The 18,055-nt window shown below is 48.2% G+C and overlaps 1 protein-coding gene across 1 annotated transcript in view; it reads left to right on the top strand.

Annotated features, from left to right (window-relative positions):
• Positions 1-140: 140 nt before the first annotated feature.
• SNAP29 (synaptosome associated protein 29) overlaps positions 141-18,055 on the top strand; it is a 30,217-nt gene continuing 12,302 nt past the window's right edge. The window contains exons 1-2 of the mRNA XM_002743567.7: positions 141-452; positions 11,766-11,962. Of these exons, the coding sequence (XP_002743613.1) occupies positions 216-452; positions 11,766-11,962 (434 nt within the window). The 5' untranslated portion in view covers positions 141-215. The remainder of the gene's footprint in view (positions 453-11,765; positions 11,963-18,055) is intronic.

Genomic DNA, 18,055 nt, shown 5'->3' with positions numbered 1-18,055 from the left:
GAGAGGGGATGGGCAGTAGGCTGCGGTTGCACGCGCCGGACGTGGGTCCCCCCAGCCGACCTGCGAGATGGTCGGCTCCGAGGGCGGGGCCATCTGCGCGCTAAGCGCGGAAGGAGTTCGCGCGGCGACTGCGGGTCGGCGGGCGGGGCTACGCCCTGGACGACGGTGGCGACGCTGCTCCTTCTCCTTCCCAGACGGTGAGCCGCGTCGGCACCATGTCGGCCTACCCTAAAAGCTACAATCCGTTCGATGATGACGGGGAGGACGAAGGCGCCCGGCCAGCCCCGTGGAGGGACGCCCGGGACCTCCCCGACGAGCCCGACGAGTCCGCGGACAGGCAACAGTACCTGAGGCAGGAGGTGCTGCGCAGGGCTGAGGCCACGGCCGCCAGCACCAGCAGGTCCCTGACCCTCATGTACGAGTCCGAGAAGGTTGGGGTCGCCTCTTCCGAGGTGAGCCTGGGGCAGGGCTGGTGTGGACACTCTGGTCTCTGCGTTGTCAGACGGAGATGAGAAATGTTTTGCTCACGATCTTTTGAGAATTCTCGAGTTGCCTGGCATAGATTCTTGCACCTTAGTGACTCAACGGCGTGTAACAATCTGTTAACTATGTAAAGGAATGTGCATCTGGAGTAATTGAAGAGGGCAGTTTACCCCAGAAATCTTCCTTAGCTATTAATCTACTCGGTTGATTTTTTTTCTTACGCCTAGTTCACAGGTAAACTCCAGATTATTTTCTGCCCAGGTGAGTAAAAATTCTGAACAGCAGGGCCTCGGTAATGGAAATGGAGAGTCCATTTCTTCGACATTATTTCCTGGGCAAAAGTCCTGTACGAGGTTTGTGGCCGTTCCTCCGGGAGTGAGCCAGTAAGAGAGGACTCTATGCCTGCAAGTGTCAGGTGATACCTTGAAGAATCGAGGCAAGTGGTCCACAAGTTCTTCGCGCATCACTGACCACATCTTCACCTAACCAGTAGAGGTATTGAAGTCCCGTTTACCCAGACAGCTGTGGAGTTGGCCAAAACCTGAATTTGGTTGAGTCCATGGCCTTACCTTTACGTCCCAAATACTAGTCACATGGTGTGTGGGTTAAGAGTCTATTGCTGCAACTCATCTTAATCAGTTCTTTTCAGCTTTAGATTTCAGAGAGTAGTACCTTCAATGACAATTATTCTTTTTTTTTTTTTTTTTTCCTTTTGAGATAGTGTCTCCGTCTATCACCCAGGCTGGAGTGCAGTGGTGCGATGTCAGCTCACTGCAACCTCCGCCTCTCGGATTCAAACAATTCTTCTACCTCAGCCTCCCAAGTAGCTGGGACTACAGGCAGGCATCACCACACCTGGCTAAATTTTTTTGTATATTTGGTGGAAGTGGGGTTTCTCCATGTTGAACAGGCTGGCCTCGAACTCCTGACCTCATGTGATCCGCCTGCCTCAGCCTCCCAAAATGCTGAGATTATAGGCGTGAGCCGAAAATTATTCTTTATTTACACACCACATTCTCTCTTCAGCCTACTAATGAAACAGTTTTGTTTGGGCAAAGGAAAAAAAAAGGTTTAAAAATATGTAGTAAGCCAGGCACGGTTGCACTTCTGCAATCCCAACAATTTGTGAGGCTGAGGTAGGCAGATCATTCGAGTCCAGGGGTTCAAGACCAGCAAACGAAACTCCATCTCTACAAAATTTAAAAATTGGCCAGGCATGAAGGTACCCGTCTGTGGTTGCAGCTACTCAGGAGGCTGAAGCATAGGATTGCTTGAGCACAGGATGTCAGGCCTGCAGTGAGCCATGTTCATGCCACTGCACTCCAGCTTGGGTGACCGAGCGAGACCCTATCATTTTCCCTTGCTCTTTTCTTGGGTTACTTCCCTTTCCCACCTCTCTCTGTTAATGTATCCCTCATTGATTCACCGCCCTGTGTTTACTGTTTAACCATTGTTGGTTTTTTGGTTTGTTTGTTTTTTTTTTTTTTTGAGATGGAGTTTCACTCTTGTTGCCCAGGTTGGAGTGCAGTGGCATGATCTCAGTGCGCTGCAACCTCTGCCTGCCAGGTTCAAGTGATTCTCCTGCCTCAGCCTCCCGAGTAGCTGGGGTCTGCCACGATACCCAGCTAATTTTTTGTATTTTTAGTAGAGATGGGGTTTAACCATGTTGGCCAGGCTGGTCTTGAACTCCTGACCTCAGGTGATTCATCCGCCTTGGCCTCCCAAAGTGTTGGGATTACAGGCATGAGCCACTGTGCCTGGCCCTTTTTTTTTTTTTTTTTTAAGACAAAGTCTCACTCTGTTGCCCAGGCTGAAGTGCAGTGTCATGATCTTGGCTCGCTGCAACCTCCACCTCCCTGGTTCAAGCTATTCTCCTGCCTCAACCTCCCGAGTAGCTGGGATGACAGGTACCTGCCACCATGCCTGGCTAATTTTTGTATTTTTAGTAGAGATGGGGTTTCGCCATGTTAGCCAGGCTGGTTTCAAACTCCTGACCTCAGGTGATCCATTCACCCATCTCAGCTTCCCAAAGTGCTGGGATTACAGACGTGAGCCACCGCACCTGGTCCTAACCTTGTTGAGGAGATTTTGCTTGGAGTTCTTAAATCTTATACCTACTGGATTTCTATGTTCCATTTTAAATGGGAAGTCCTGACTTAGATTTTGGAGGGTTGCCTGAGATTTTAGGGTCTTGGTGAATGGGTCATATGACTAAGGATCACAAGCCCAAGCAAGTCAACTAAGAACTATTTGAGGAGACATCTTTGTAAACCAAGAACGAATGAACTAGGAAATCAGAATGATTCAAAGTAGGGCATCGTGGCGGAGGATGAACTTGAATCTAGCTTTTATGGCTAAGGTTTACACAAGAGGAGTGAGAATGAGGGATGTTCTTAGGGAATATGGGTGAATATACAAACACACTGACCCAGCAGCAGAGCTCCTGGGTGCAGAGGAGGCAAGTGATGAACTGGGTGTGTTAAAGGATAGGTGGTAGAGGAGGTAGCTTAGAAGCCCTTGGAGTTCAGAGGGAAATTTCTGGTCACATAACTCAGGAGAGGCAAAAACATAATAGGTGAGAGTTGTTTGATATAGATTGTGGTGCCATGCCCCATGCTACCCCTAAAGGTCTTTCTATGCAGTGAGGACTGTGAGAGCAGAGGCAGAATGGCACCTCAGGCATATCAGGCTTGGCCAAGCCAGGCATTGCTGTGAGAGGTACAGTGTGGTCGTGACTGGGCAGGTGACAGGTGCTTGTCATTGAGACGACCCGTTGGAATTCTCCAGGATTGGATCAGTTCTCAGTTATGAGAGGCCCTGGGAGTCAGGAATGACCTGCATCCCCACCCCACCTGGTGGTTTTTTGTCTTTTGATTTGGGGGAGGTTTTTTGAGATGGGGTCCCACTCTGTTACCCAGGGTAGAGTGCAGTGGTGCGATATTGTTTCACTGCAGCCTCTGTCTCCAAGTTCAAGTGATCCTCCTGCCTCAGCCTCCCAAGTAGCTGGGACCACAGGTGCACGCCACCATACTTAACTAATTTTTGGTATTTTTGATTGAGAGGAGGTTTGCCATGTTGCCCAGGCTAGTCTCGAACTCTTAAACTCAAATAATCTGTGTACCTCCGCCTCCCAGTGCTGGATTACAGGCCTCCAAGCTGTCTGGCCTCCAGGCTGTCTTTGAATCTCTCTAATCACTCTTTCATTCTCTTTGGTGTTGGGATGCGGACAGGAGAGTATGAGCTCTTCCAGCCCTCAGTGCACAAAGTGGTTTGCAGCAGATTCCAGTGTACTCTGCTAACCACCCCACTTAGACGGGGGCCTCCTGGGTACCCAGCACTGTGAAACATGCCAACACAGGACAGATTTATGTCAAAGATGAGGACTTTACAAATAGTATTAGGTTTGGAAGATCATAATTCGGTCCCAGCTTGGCAGGAAAATGACTTAGTTAAGTCACCTCTAGCGAAGAGAACTGCCCTTCTCCTACTGTGAAACCTGGCAAGGTTTGTTTCTAACAAAGGCTCAGGCCACAGGCTATGACCACAAAAGAACAGAGGAGAAGTAGTCTGAGCAGGGCAGGTCCCACCAGGCTGACCTGGTAGGTGCTTTATAGAACTACAGGGAGACCTGTAAGCCACTCATCTCTTTCTCTATTTGGTGAGCATGATTTCTCCTTTTATTTTCCTAAGGTTTGATTGTTATGAAGAGATGTTCTAATCACATGGTTTAAACTTCAAAAAATACAAAATGGGGTAGTCTTTCCCCACTTTCCTCACTGTCTTCCCTCTACCCCTAAGGCAGCCAGTCACCTTCCCTCCTTCAGTGTCTTCGGCAGATAACGTTGTGGATAAAGTCAGGGTTTTTTTTTTTTTAAGTGTTCTATACATTCTGGTCTGCATGTGCTTAATTGGATGGAGGTTGTTCCACACTAATATGTAATGAGCTGGCTTTCTTAATGGCTGTGTTGTATTCCTTTGAACAAATGACTTCTATTTATGCAGCCAGTCCCCTAATGATAGGAACTAGGGGACTGGCTGCATAAATAGAAGTGAGTATATGCTCACTTCTATTTATAAGAGAATGTGGGTATATGCTGGAAAGAGGTCTGGAATGTCCAAATCTAGTTCCTATACGAAATGTGTTTCTAAACTGCTGAATCAAAACACAGGTTCAACTCACTTCGTTGAACGGAGGCATTGAGGTTGTTTACATCTTTTGTTGAGTCTATTTGCATCCTACTTGGATACGGTTTTTGTACATTCTTACATTCTTTCACCACTCCAGTGGAGGAGACCCACCTGCCCTGGACCCTCCACTTCCCCTCTTATAGCTGAATTTACTCCATTGAAGTTTTCTGGGGCCTGAGAGCTCAATTCCGGGGAGTCCAGCAAGAAACAGTAGACTCGGGTTGAATGGCTGGCACAGTAACGTCAATGGAAAGGGGCAGAATTTGGCAGCGCTCAAACATGATGCACTCAGCAGCCACCGCCAGCACATCCTCTACACCATCTCATGCAGGGGCCCACCCATCTCTGTCCTTCCAGCTTACAACACACCCACACTGGGCATTCAGTTCAGAGGTGGGAGAGAGGAGGACACCCCTCCTATCCCAGGAGCAGAGGCCATCAAGGTCCCGGGAACTGAAAGTAAACACATTGCCACAATGTGGTATCCTCATTCTCAGGGATGCTGGTCTTGGAGCAGCCCACTCCAAATGAGGGGCCCTATGGACCAGAGCCACTCCTCTAAGGCAGTCTGTGGTGATGCTGGTGCAGCTGGAGTTCTTAGCAAAAGCTGACGGATGGGGACAGGCAGCTGCTAGATTAAGTAATTTCTCAAATTTGTAAATGTCAGCAGTGGAAGAGGAGCAGTCTCTTGCCCATCTCCTGCTCAATTTTCTACCCCCACGCTTCTCAGCACAATGTCCTTAAGCATAATTGGAGCTCCTAAAATAGTTACCAAATGAATAAGTGACCTAGGGAAGGAAAGGGAGGAGGGAGGGAACAGAAGATTGCCTGAAATGGGAGGAGAGAGTGGGATGGAAAGAATGCGTTGAGCTGTGTGCCTCGATTGCAGTGCCTGTCCTGTGACCAGGAAATGCATCCCTGTGCGTGTCAGGCTGTGTCTTGCAGGTGGGAGTCTGGTAGAGAAATGGCATTGAACCACATCTTTACCACTAAGTCTGTTCTGGATTTATTTTTAATTAATTTTTAGTATACTATCAATGATTGAATTAGACCACTGATGGCCAGGCACAGTAGCTCATGCTTGTAATCCTAGCACTTGGGGAGGCCAAGGCAGGTGTATCCCTTGAACCCAGAAGTTTGAGATCAGCCTGGGCAATGTGGTAAAACCCTGGCTCTACAAAAAATACAAAAATTAGCTGGGCATGGTGGTGCACGCCTGTAGTTCCAGCTACTCAGGAGGCTGAGGTGGGAGGATCTCTTGAACCGGGAGGTCAAGGCTGCAGTAAGCTGAGATCGTGCCACTGTATTCCAGCCTGGGTAACAAAGTGAGACCTTGTCTCAAAAAAAAAAAAAGAATTAGACCATTGATCCCAGGCCAACTTTCTGGCTTGTTGGTTGTAATAGAGCACCTTCTGAGGATGGGCTGGTTGTTTGAGCGTGTGGCTTTGTCTGCTACTCCTTCCTGGGCACATCCACTCATGGCCGCCACATTGTCCCAAGGGGCCTTGCTTTGCTGACCAGGAAACACAGTGTGAGAAGCTGAGCAGCTGTCTGCTATATGGCTTTCTGCCTCTGAGGTGTTGTTCTCAGAGTGGGAAGTGTTGTAGGGAGGTGTTTGGGATTCCCAAGACCACTCTTAACTTCAGCGATTCACTGGAAGGATGCATAGAACTGGTTTTTTTTTTTTTGTTTTTTTTTGAGACAGAGTTTCGTTCTTGTTACCCAGGCTGGAGTGCAACGGCGCAATCTCGGCTCACCGCAACCTCCACCTCCTGGGAACAGGCACTTCTCCTGCCTCAGCCTCCTGAGTAGCTGGGATTACAGGCACACGCCACCATGCGCAGCTAATTTTTTGTATTTTTAGTAGCGACGGGGTTTCACCATGTTGACCAGGATGGTCTCAATCTCTTGATCTCGTGATCCACCTGCCTCACCCTCCCAAAGTGCTGGGATTACAGGCGTGAGCCACTGCGCCTGCCCGTGTAGAACTGTTATACTTAATGGTGATGGTTCCTTACAATGAAAGGATGCAAATTAAAACCATCAAATGAAAAAAGTGCATAGGGCAGCATCCAGGGGAATCCAGGCACAAGCTTCCAGTTGTCCTCTCCCCATGGAGTCATGTGGACACTTATTTCTCCAAGCAGTGTGTGACAACACATACAGAGTATTGCCAACCCTCACTTAACCTTGGGTGTCCAGAGTTTTTATTGGAGTCTGTCACATAGGCATGACTGAGTATAGTCTCCAACCCTCTCTAGAGGTCAAGCTAATAATGTGAAGCCTAAGGCCACCATCATATATCACTTTGTTAGCCGGGCCTAAGCTTAGTCTCACGTAAACAAGGACAGTCTTATCAGGCAGGATATTCCAAAAACAAGGAACCGGGCTAGGACCAGAGCTTTCTTTGGAATGTGGAGTGTATGGACATCCCAGACCTGCTGAGCTGGCCTTTTACTCAGCCCCAGGTCAGCCTGCACACAGGCAGTGAGGGGCACCAGCTCTACTGCCTTTGCCCTTGGTGGTTTTTTCTGCACCCTAAGACCCCGTTGCCTCTGACCCCATACTCTGGCTGCCACAGTCAGACAGAGCCCAGAGTTTGAGCATGTGTCTTGGGTGTTCATGTGTCCCTGCCAGGGCTTGTGCCTGTGCACACTCCTTTGGGAAGGGAGAGACAGAACAGATATAAATTTCAAATTTCTAGATGTGTTGGCTGAGAATTGCAGTTGGGATCTGGTAGTCACTGCTGCCTTTTGAAGGCCTTAGTGACATCCTGTGGGTGTTCCCTGCCGAGTCCTGTGGATAGCCCTGCCCACTCCCCACACAGTTCCTCTGCCCCTACACAAGCTGCATCCTCTGCCTGGTGCCCTTGCCCCATCCCAACTCTTTGTTGTGGTTTGTTTTTAAGAAAACTAAGTCCATCCTTCCTTCAAGCTGCTAAAAGAAAAGAAAATAAAAGAAAATTTAAGTCCAAATGGACAGGACCCCCAAGTTTTTGACTGCCTAACTTCTCAGTCTCTTCTCCAACCTCAGCAGGGAACCTCCCTGACCCCCACCTTAAGCTGGGCAAAGAGTATTCTGGGAGCGGATGACTGTGTGTGTGTGTGTGTGCGCGCGCGTGCACGTGCGTGCACAATCGCCTTATTTTCTGCCTCCTCCACAAGACTGTAAGCTCAGTGAAGCAAGGACCCATCTGCCTTTCTTGAACTCCCAGCACCGCAATGTTGTCAACAAATGAAAAACTCAGTTTGAACCTCACTCATCTTGCCCTCTTGTCAGACTGTAAACACCAACAGGATTGTGGACCCTTGAATCCCTAGCACCTGGAAGGATGCTAGGCAGAGAGCAGGTGCTCAGCACCTGGGGGCAGAGATCTCGCAACACCTGTCACTGTGTGTGTGTGTTTTCAAGAAGCACTCTGCCAGCAAGGAAGCCCTGACGCCTTCAGGCCCTCACAGTGCCCATGACATGACCCATACTTCAGGCAGTAGATGCCCTCACAGGGTCTTTGTCTGTCTTCCCCCTGCTCTATTGGAGATCCCTGTACTTGACAAAAAGCCACACGCCAAAGAGTTGAGAAGCTCACTGTCTCTCTCATCTCTTGGCATGTACCACCAGCCCAACCAGACCCTTTCTCCCACCATCTTTTTTTTCCAGTTTAACTTTAGAGAACTCTTGTTGGGGCTAAGGGGAGTAAGAAGTAAGAAGGGCATTACCTGTAATGCTTAGTAATCACTGAAACAAGGAAGCACTTTCCATGTGCGTCCTTTACTACGCCAAGGGTACCTGCGGAGCTCACTCCCCTCATAGCACTCAAGTCCCTTCAGGGACTAGAGGCAGATGGAGAGGATGCACCATGGCTCCACAGAGGGCAGGTATGAGCATGCCTCAGGACTCAGAGCAGTTGAGGCCTGTCTTGGTGATAGCTGGGGCACAAGCGCCTGCCTGGCTTGTGCTTACAGACTGTCAGTGTTCTCTTCCCTAGTATTTTGGTGTTTGCTCTGTCCAGCTCTTCTTCCTCATTGGTTGGAACTAGGTCACAAGTACATTGAGTCTGGTCATTTCCTCTGCCTTCTGGGGGTGGATTTTAGCAGAAGAAACAGCTCCTCCCTTGCTGGCCTCATGACCTCCAGTGAACACTAGCTTCCAGCAAACAGAAACTTCCAGAGGCCAGAGCAGCACTCCCCTGGCCTTTCAGCCTCACATGTAAGACAAGCCACCCTCACATATTTCTCTGCTTCTAGCTAAGCATCTGAATCAGCTGTCTGGTTTCCCTAACGGTAGCACAGACTCTGAGAGTTTGAGAGAACATGTCACTTGTGAATAGGAGAAAATAAGTCCATACTGGGGAAGGTAGCTCTCCGAATTGAGATGAGAAGGTCAGGGTGGGAGGGTGAGTGGTCATGGGTTGGTCCTGCCATCAGGGAAACTGATGACCCCCTCCTAATGTGACTGCTGCAGAGCCTTGGCCATGCCTTCAGCCCCCAGTCCCCAGCTTGGCTGCTCTGAATGTCTTTCCAGCTACAGATTCTTCCATCTTCTGCAGCCTGCAAAGCAAGCTGGAACTGGACTGTCAGAAAAACATATAGATGCTGAAGAAAATCCCTTTAATCCTAATGTATAGCCCTGCCTTATTCCAGAAAAGACCACAGTATGGACATGAAGATGATAAACGAGGTGATGGAAGAAGCAGAAACGCCAGATACATTATCAGCCCTTTTTTTTTTTTTTTTTTTTTGAGACAGAATTTCACTCTTTTTACCCAGGCTGGAGTGCAATGGCATGATCTTGGCTCACCGCAAACTCTTCCTCCTGGGAACAGGCAATTCTCCTGCCTCAGCCTCCTGAGTAGCTAGGATTACAGGCACGCGCCACCATGCCCAGCTAATTTTTTGTATTTTTAGTAGAGATGGGGTTTCACCATGTTGACCAGGATGGTCTCGATCTCCTGACCTAGTGATCCACCCGCCTCGGCCTCCCAAAGTGCTGGGATTACAGGCGTGAGCCACCGCGTCCAGCCGCTCTTTTTTCTTTTGAAAACTAGCCCTTGCAAGATTTGCTTGACATATTGAGTGACACAGTCCAGAAAACATTTTTCTTTTTACTTAAAAAAGCCTCATGGTTTGTTTAGATATGTCTTGTCAACTAGTGAAAAACAAATGTTGGAAACTATAAAATTTGGCAGTTCGAAGTTTATTTCCAGCAAAAGTTAAACAGAGTTTAATAGTAAATTCAACCAGTGTTTTAGCTTTTTGCCTATACATTATGTTTTTAAATTTCACCCACTAAACAAAGGACTCGGGTTACACATCGATTCCTTAAGGACTCTAAGGAAGCCACGACCATTTATTTATAGTTGCATTTTGCTCTTCGGATTTCCAGGATGTATCTTTAAAATTTTTTTGACTTTGTTTTTAGGTATCAAGAGAGAATATCTCTAAAAAACAATTGCATAGTGTAATTGCTAAGCCACAGGGTGATGCATGGATAGCAGATTTAGAGGAAGGCAGCTGAGGGGAGAGCAGGAGAAATGAAGCTCGAGAGCCTTCTGGCTGGAAAGACAGCTCACAGATGGGCCACAGCTGTAGATCAGTCCTGAACTAGGGACTGAAGCAAGTTTGTCATGAATAAAGGAAAGTGGTAGTGTTGATGTTGTGGTGAGTATATTTTCACAACGAGAACCACTGGGCAGATTTGCAGAGACTCAGCAGTGAACAGAGCAAGTCCCTGCCTCATGAAGCTCATATGCCATAAAGAAAAGAGAGGCTGGGTGCGGTGGCTCACACCTGGAATCCCAGCACTTTGGGAGGCTGAGTTGGGTGGATTGCCTGAGGTCAGGAGTTCGAAACTAGCCTGGCCAACATGATGAAACCCCATCTCTACTAAAAATATAAAAAACTAGCTGGGTGTGGTAGCAGGCGCCTGGAATCTCAGCTACTTAGGAGACTGAGGTAGGAGAATCTCTTGAACACAGGATGTGGAGGTTGCAGTGAGAACCTCTGAGCTTGGGTGACAGAGCAAGACTCCATCTCAAAAAAAAAAAAAGGTGGAGAGGAGGGGTGGTGGTTGGAAGGAGTTCTCCTTTAGGGAAGATGTCTGGGAAGGCTTCTCTGAGAGAGTGGCCTTTGAGTGGAGACCCTAGTTGGATGAGGGATGAGAGGCTGAGCTATACAAGTTATCTGGCAGAGATTACAGGCAGAGACAGTGGTACGTGCAAAGGCCTTGGGACAGGGTCACCCATGATAACAGGTTTTAAAGCTGGAACTGTGGGTGGACTGGAGTCAGACACTAATAGGGCCCAGAGAAGACACTGGTACCTGAAATCGAATTTGAGGATTTGACCATGGCCAGGAGGTTCAGGTGGCCCAGTGGGAACTCCTAAAGTGGGAACTTTCTAAAGAATGTAAGAACCAGAGTCCAGGGGTCAGTGCCAGGCCCAAGCCTATGAGGGTTCCCCGAGTTTAGGGGCTAGAGAGAGTCTGGTTGCAGTTCAGGCCCTGGACTCTGACCCTCACAGGTACACTGCCTTCCATGTTTTGTTTTGTTTTGCTTCTGAGAGTCTTGCTCTGACACCCAGGCTGAAGTGCAATGGTGTGATCCCGGCTCACTGCAACCTTCACCTCTCGGGTTGAAGCAATTCTCCTGCCTCAGCCTCCTGAGTAGCTGGGATTACAGGAACCTACCACCATGCCCTGCTAATTTTTGTATTTTTAGTAGAGACGGGGTTTCACCATGTTGGCCGGGCTGGTCTTGAACTCCTGACCTTGTTATATGCCTGCCTCGGCCTCCCAAAGTGCTGGAATTACAGATGTAAGCCACTACACCTGGCTTCTGCCATCCATCTTAACATGGCACCATGAGCCAACCTCTCAGGAAAAGGGTGTCACGAACAAATGAGGAAAGCAAGCAGAGGTAGGGCAGGGAGGGAGAGGCAGAGGAACTTGTTGGAAACGGTCGTGTCCCCTCACAGACGAGATCACCCACCTCCAGATGTGCCCACTGAGAGTTTATGAAGTGGCTGCTGCATGTATTCCTTGACTGCCCTGGGGGAGAGGTCACAAAGCTATAATGCCACTGCCTCTCGGTTTCCTCAGGAGCTTGCCCGTCAGCGAGGAGTCCTGGAGCGCACAGAGAAGATGGTGGACAAGATGGACCAAGATTTGAAGATCAGCCAGAAACACATCAATAACATTAAGAGTGTGTTTGGGGGATTTGTCAATTACTTCAAATCCAAACCAGCAGAGACCTCAGTTGAACATAATGGCACCCTCATTTCCCAGCCCAACAGCAGGTGAGTGTGTCTTCTACCATCTGGGTATAAGGGAGCAGAAGTGGGGTGTAGTGTAAATGACCAAGACTTTCACACATCCGTGCCATAAACAGATTTAGCAGCCCTTTAAGTTACTCATCGGGGGATTTGTCCTCAAACATTGTGAAACCAGGAGCTATTCTTCCCTGTTCCTATATTCATTTGTTTGACATCTAGTCTGTCAGTTGCTTCTCCAATAATTGTGACCCCACTACTCTGAAAGAGAGGGTGTTCACCTCAGAGAGCATAATCAGTACAAAGTGACTCACTTTACATAATTTTTGCTTTAAAAAGTCTTTAGGGGCTGGGTGCGGTGGCTCACATCTATAATCCCAGCACTTTGGGAGGACAAGTGGGGCGGATCGCAAGGTCAGGAGTTGACCAACATGGTGAAACGCCATCTCTACTAAAATAGAAAAAATTAGGTGGGCATGGTGGTGCACGCCTGCAATCACAGCTACTAAGCAGGCTGAGAGAGGAGAATTGCTTGAACCCAGGAGGCAGAGGTTGCAGTAAGCCAAGATTGTGCCACTGCACTCCAGCCTGGGTGACAAAGTGAGACTCTGTCCCAAAAAAAAAAAAAAAAAGAAGTCCAGTGGCTCATGCCTGTCACTCCAGCACTTTGGGAAGCCAAGGTGGGTGTATCACTTAAGCCTAGGAGTTCAAGACCAGCCTGGGCAATATAGTGGGACCCCTGTCTTTACAAAAAGTATCCAAGCATTGTGGTGGACACCAGTAATCCCAGCTACTTAGGAGGCTAAGGTAAGAGGCTCTCTTGAGGACTGGGGGTCAAGGCTGCAGTGGGCCGTGATGGTGCCACTGCACTCCAACCTGGGCTACAGACGGAGACCCTGTCTCAAAAAAAAAAAAAAGTCACGGGCCCATAGTCCTAGCTACAGGGGAGACTGAGGTAGAAGGATCGCTTTAGCCCAGGTGTTAGAGACTGGAGTGAGCTACAATGGTGCCATCGCACTACAGCCTCAGTGATAGTCTCCCTGTCAAAAAAAAAAAAAAGGCCAGATGTGATGGCTTACGCCTGTAATCCCAGCACTTTGGGAGCCAAAGTGGGTGGATCATGAGGTCAGGAGTTTGAGACCAGTCTGGCCAATATGGGGAAACCCTGTCTATACTAAAAATACAAAAAATTAGCTGGTTGTGGTGGCGTGCGCCTGTAGTCCCAGCTGCTTGGGAGGCTGAGGCAGGAGAATTGCTTGAACCCAGGAGGCAGAGGTTGCAGTAAGCCAAGATCATGCCACTGCACTCCAGCCTGGGCAACAGAGCAAGACTCCGTCTTAAAAAAAAAAAAATTAGGCCGGGCACAGTGGCTCACGCCTATAATCCCAGCACTTTGGGAGGCCGAGGCGGGTGGATCATGAGGTCAAGAGATCGAGACCATCCTGGTCAACATGGTGAAACCCCGTCTCTACTAAAAATACAAAAATTAGCTGGGCATGGTGGTGTGCGCCTGTAGTCCCAGCTACTCGGGAGGCTGAGGCAGGAGAATTGCTTGAACCCACGAGGTGGAGGCTGCATTGTCTGGGTAACAACAGCGAAACTCTGTCTTAAAAAAAAAAAAAAATTTAAAACTAAATAATTAAAAAAGTTAGAAATTGCTTTCCTCAAGTTTTGGCTCAAAATGTAATAAAAACATACATGAAATTTTGGCAGACTTAAGTGTTACTTGTTCATGGATAAAGAAATGGAGTTGCTGCTAAAATAGATTACTACCATTGGTATTTCAGATGATTGTGACTTTTTATTATAAAAACAATATGACCATATTATAGTCTATACTATACCTACCACAACACAAAAACAGAAAATTTAATTTTTCTCCTTATTCAGTATTTTCATAGTTGTAATCTTTTGGTTTGGTAGCCTTTTTCTTCCATTTAACCCAGAAAAAAATGTTTGCTATTATGTGATTACTGAGGTTCCCTAACCCCACCCCCACATTTGATTTATTTATTTATTTTTGAGATGGAGTTTCACTCCTCTTGCCAGGCTAGGGTGCAATGGCGCGATCTCGGCTCACTGCAGTCTCCACCTACTGCAAATTCTGCCTCTCAGGTTTAACCTTTTCTCCTGCCTCAGCCTTGCAGGTAGCTGGGATTACAGGTGCCCACTACCATGCCCAGCTAGTTTTTGTATTTTTAGTAGAGATGGGGTTTCACCATGTTGGCCAGGCTGGTCTCGAACTCCTGACTTCAGGTGATCTACCCGCCTTGGCCTCCTAAACTGCTGGGATTACAGGCATGAGGCACCAGGCCCAGACTTTTTTTTTTTTTTTTTTTTTTGAGACAGAGTCTGACTCTGTTGCCCATGCTAGAGTATAGTGGCACCGTCTTGGTTCACTGAAATCTTCGCTTCCTGTGTTCAAGCAACTCTCCTGCCTCAGCCTCCCAAGTAGCTGGGATTACAGGCATGCACCACCATGCCTGGCTAATTTTTGCATTTTTAGTAGAGACGGGGTTTCTCCATGTTGGCCAGGCTGGTCTCGAACTTCTGACCTCAGATAATCAGCCTCCCAAAGTGCTGGGATTATGGGCATGAGGCACCGTGCCCAGCCTCTCTGTTTGAATTCTATAATTTTATTTCTTTTTTAAGAGATGAGGTCTTGCAATGTTGGTCTTGAACTCCTGGCCTCAAGCAGTCCTCCCACCTTGACCTCTCAAAGTGCTAGGATTACAGGGATGAGCCACCACACCTAACTGCAGAGCATTTTTTTTTTTAATGCATCACTAAGGTACAGTAAAAATGCATGCATGTTAAGTGGAGAGCCAGTGAATGTGAACCTGTGTACACTAGTGTGGCCACCGCCCAGATCAAGATGTAGGGTGTGGTAGGGAGGAAATTAGATAATTACTTCAAGCTCAGAGTGGGGCTTGGGAGAAACCAGTGTAGGTAACAAAGCTGGTGGTGATAGCAGGAAGAACAGGCAGGTGAAGCCATCAAGACTTAGGGAGAGGGTCAGGCATGGTGGCTCATGCCTGTAATCCCAGCAGTTTGGGAGATTGAGGCAGGAGGATCACTTGAGCCCAGCTGAGCAACATGACAAAACCCCATCTCTACAAAAAACACAAAAGTAAGGCTGGGCATGGTGGCTCATGCCTATAATCCCAGCACTTTGGAAGGCCAAGGCGGGTGGATCATTTGAGGTCAGGCATTTGAGATCAGCCTGGCCAACATGGTAAAACCCCCTCTCTACTAAAAATGCAAAAATTAGCCAGGCGCTATGGCACTTGCCTGTAGTCTCAGCTACTTAGGAGGCTGAGGCAGGAGAATCCCTTAAGCCTGGGAGGCAGAGGTTGGAGTGAGCAGAGATTGCACCACTGCACCTCAGCATGGGTAACAGTGAGACTCTGTCTCAAAAAAAAAAAAAAAATCACACACAAAAATTAGCCAAACATGGTGGTACATGCCTGTGGTCCCAGCTACTCAGGAGGCTGAGGTGGACCTGACCTTTTGCATAGGTGGGAGCATCACCTGAACCCAGGGAGATTGAAGCTGCAGTGAGCCATGATTACACCAGTGTACTCCAGCTTGAGTGACAGAGTGAGATCCTGTCTCAAAACAAACAAACAAACAAACAAAAAGACTTAGGGAGAGGAACCTGCAGGAAGTACCTGCAGAGTTGGCTGGGAACCTGCAGGCCTCAGCGAGTGCCCTTGGGAGGCACTAGCTAAGGTTATAAGAGTTGGTTTGTTTTTTTGGCTCAGCCACAATCACCATTCTGGGTTTTCCAATTCAACCATAATTTTAAATATTTGTCATTTCCCTCCAATTGTAGTAGTTTGTTTTTTTCAATATTCACATCAGAAAGTATTTTATATCCTAATCTTTGGCCACATTTAATTGCTGTAAGAGAAGGTAGGATGTTCATTTGTTTTGGACTTACATATCCTCCACGTACAGACTCAGAAGTAAGCCCTTGGAGAAGTGGGAAGCTGGCAAGTTTGTGTCTAGCACCCTTTCACATCTTGCATGCCTCTTCACAAAGGCTGCTTCTGGGGCTCTTGGAGGCCCCTGCATCTCTGAACATAGCTATAAAAGCCATGCAAGTCCTGTGGCTCCAAGGGCAGTTTTGTTTTTTTAAAGCTTCTTGGAAACTCAAGGACTTCCCAACAGAGACTTCCCATCAGTGAGGCAGCCATAGTTATTTCAGTGAGGTGGGCTTCAAGGTCCCCCAAAGTCATCTACCCTGCCTGGCCTTCTGCCCCTAGATAAGCCCCAATCACTTGTAGCATTCTTGCCATCTCAGTAAATTCAAGAAAGCAAAACTTTCACCCACATTCTGCGGTTCTATGGGGGTAGTAGCTGCAGGAATGCAGTCTGTCTGTTAGAAGATGTGGGGGAGGCAGACAGTCCACAGGGTTGCAGTTAGGGCCCAGAGGAAAGGGAGATTGGTCCTGGGAACAGAGGAAGGCAGCACAGAGGACCTGACCTTTTGCAGAGGGTGAAGATTTTGAGGGAAACCGCCAGTTGAAGGAGGGGGTTGGTGCAGACAAGTCAGTTAAAGTACAGGGGAAGCTGGGATGAAGGAAGTTGTTGGCCATTTCAAGGGCCTAGCAGGGCCAGGCGTGGTGGCCCACACCTGTTATCCCTATATTTTAGAAGGCCAAGGTGAGATTATTACTTGGGGCCAGGAGTTCAAGACCAGCCTGGGCAACATAGTAAGATCCTGTCTCTACAAACATAGAAGTGTTTTGTTTTATTTTGTTTGGAGATGGAGTCTCGCTCTGTCATCCAAGCTAGAGTGCAGTGGTGCAATCTCTCCTCATTATCCTCCATCTCCCAGGCTCAAGCAATCCTCCCACCTCTGCCTCCCAAGTAGCTGGGCCTATAGGCGTCGCTACCGGGCACAGCTAATTTTCATATATTTTGTGGAAACAAGGTCTCATTATGTCGCCCAGGCTGGTCTTGAACTCCTGGGCTCAACTGATCCTCCCACCTCAGCCTCCCAAAGTGCTGGGATTGCAGGTGTGAGCCGTTGTGCCTGGCCCACTTAAAAGCTTTTAAAGTAAGTTTCTCCTAATCAAACTTGTATTTAGTCATGCATTTCCTGTGTACACCATTATCACACAAACTGTCTGGCCTTCTCTGAAGTTTTATCTCTTGGGAAGCCCTATTTGTCCTTGCTGACAGCTTTCCACGCTGCTTGTTCTCATTTCCACTTAAAGCTCATGTGTTCCTGTCACAGATTTAACTACCCCTAATTTGAAATTCTCTAACTTATGTAAGACTTGGTTTCTGACCAGGAACCACCTTCTTAAACTTCTGTCTTTTTTTTTTTGGAGATGGAGCTTTACTCTTGTTGCCCAGGCTGGAATGCAGTGGCACGATCTCAGCTCACTGCAACCTCCGCCTCCCGGGTTCAAGCGATTCTCCTGCCTCAGCCTTCCAGGTAGCTGGGATTACAGGTGTGTGCCACCAGGCCTGGCTAATTTTGTATTTTCAGTGGAGACAGGCCTTCGCCATGTTTGTCAGGCTGGTCTCAAACTCCTGACCTCAGATAATCCACCTGCCTCAGCCTCCCAAAGTGCTGGAATTACAGGCATGAGCCACTCCACCCTTCTCTACTTTCTTATCATTTCTCTCGCTGTCCCTAGAAATTGGCTTTCTTGGCCGGGTGCAGTGGCTCACTCCTGTAATACCAGCACTTTGAGAGGCCAGGGCGGGCAGATCACGAGGTCAAGTGATGGAAACCATCCTGGCCAACGTGGTGAAACCCCATCTCTACTAAAAATACAAAAAATTAGCTGGGTGTAGTGGCGTGTGCCTGTATTCCCAGCTACTTGTGAGGCTGAGGCAGGAGAGTCACTTGAACTCGAGAGGTGGAGGTTTCGGTGAGCTGAGATCGCGCCACTGCACTCCAGCCTGATGACAGAATAAGACTCTGTCTCAAAAAAAAAACGCAGAAGGAGAAACTGGGTTTCTGGGATACCTGGAGGGTGGGATATCAAGAGGGTATTTGTTGCCAGGCATGGTGGCTCACGCCTGTAATCACAGCACTTTGGGAGGCTGAGGCAGGCAGATCACTTGAGGTCAGGAGTTCAAGACCAGCCTGACCAACAT

The sequence above is a fragment of the Callithrix jacchus genome, chromosome 1, assembly GCF_049354715.1.
Source record: "Callithrix jacchus isolate 240 chromosome 1, calJac240_pri, whole genome shotgun sequence".
Taxonomy (NCBI): domain Eukaryota; kingdom Metazoa; phylum Chordata; class Mammalia; order Primates; family Cebidae; genus Callithrix; species Callithrix jacchus.
Note: the sequence above shows the minus strand (reverse complement) of the source record. Positions and strands in the feature narration are given on the sequence as shown.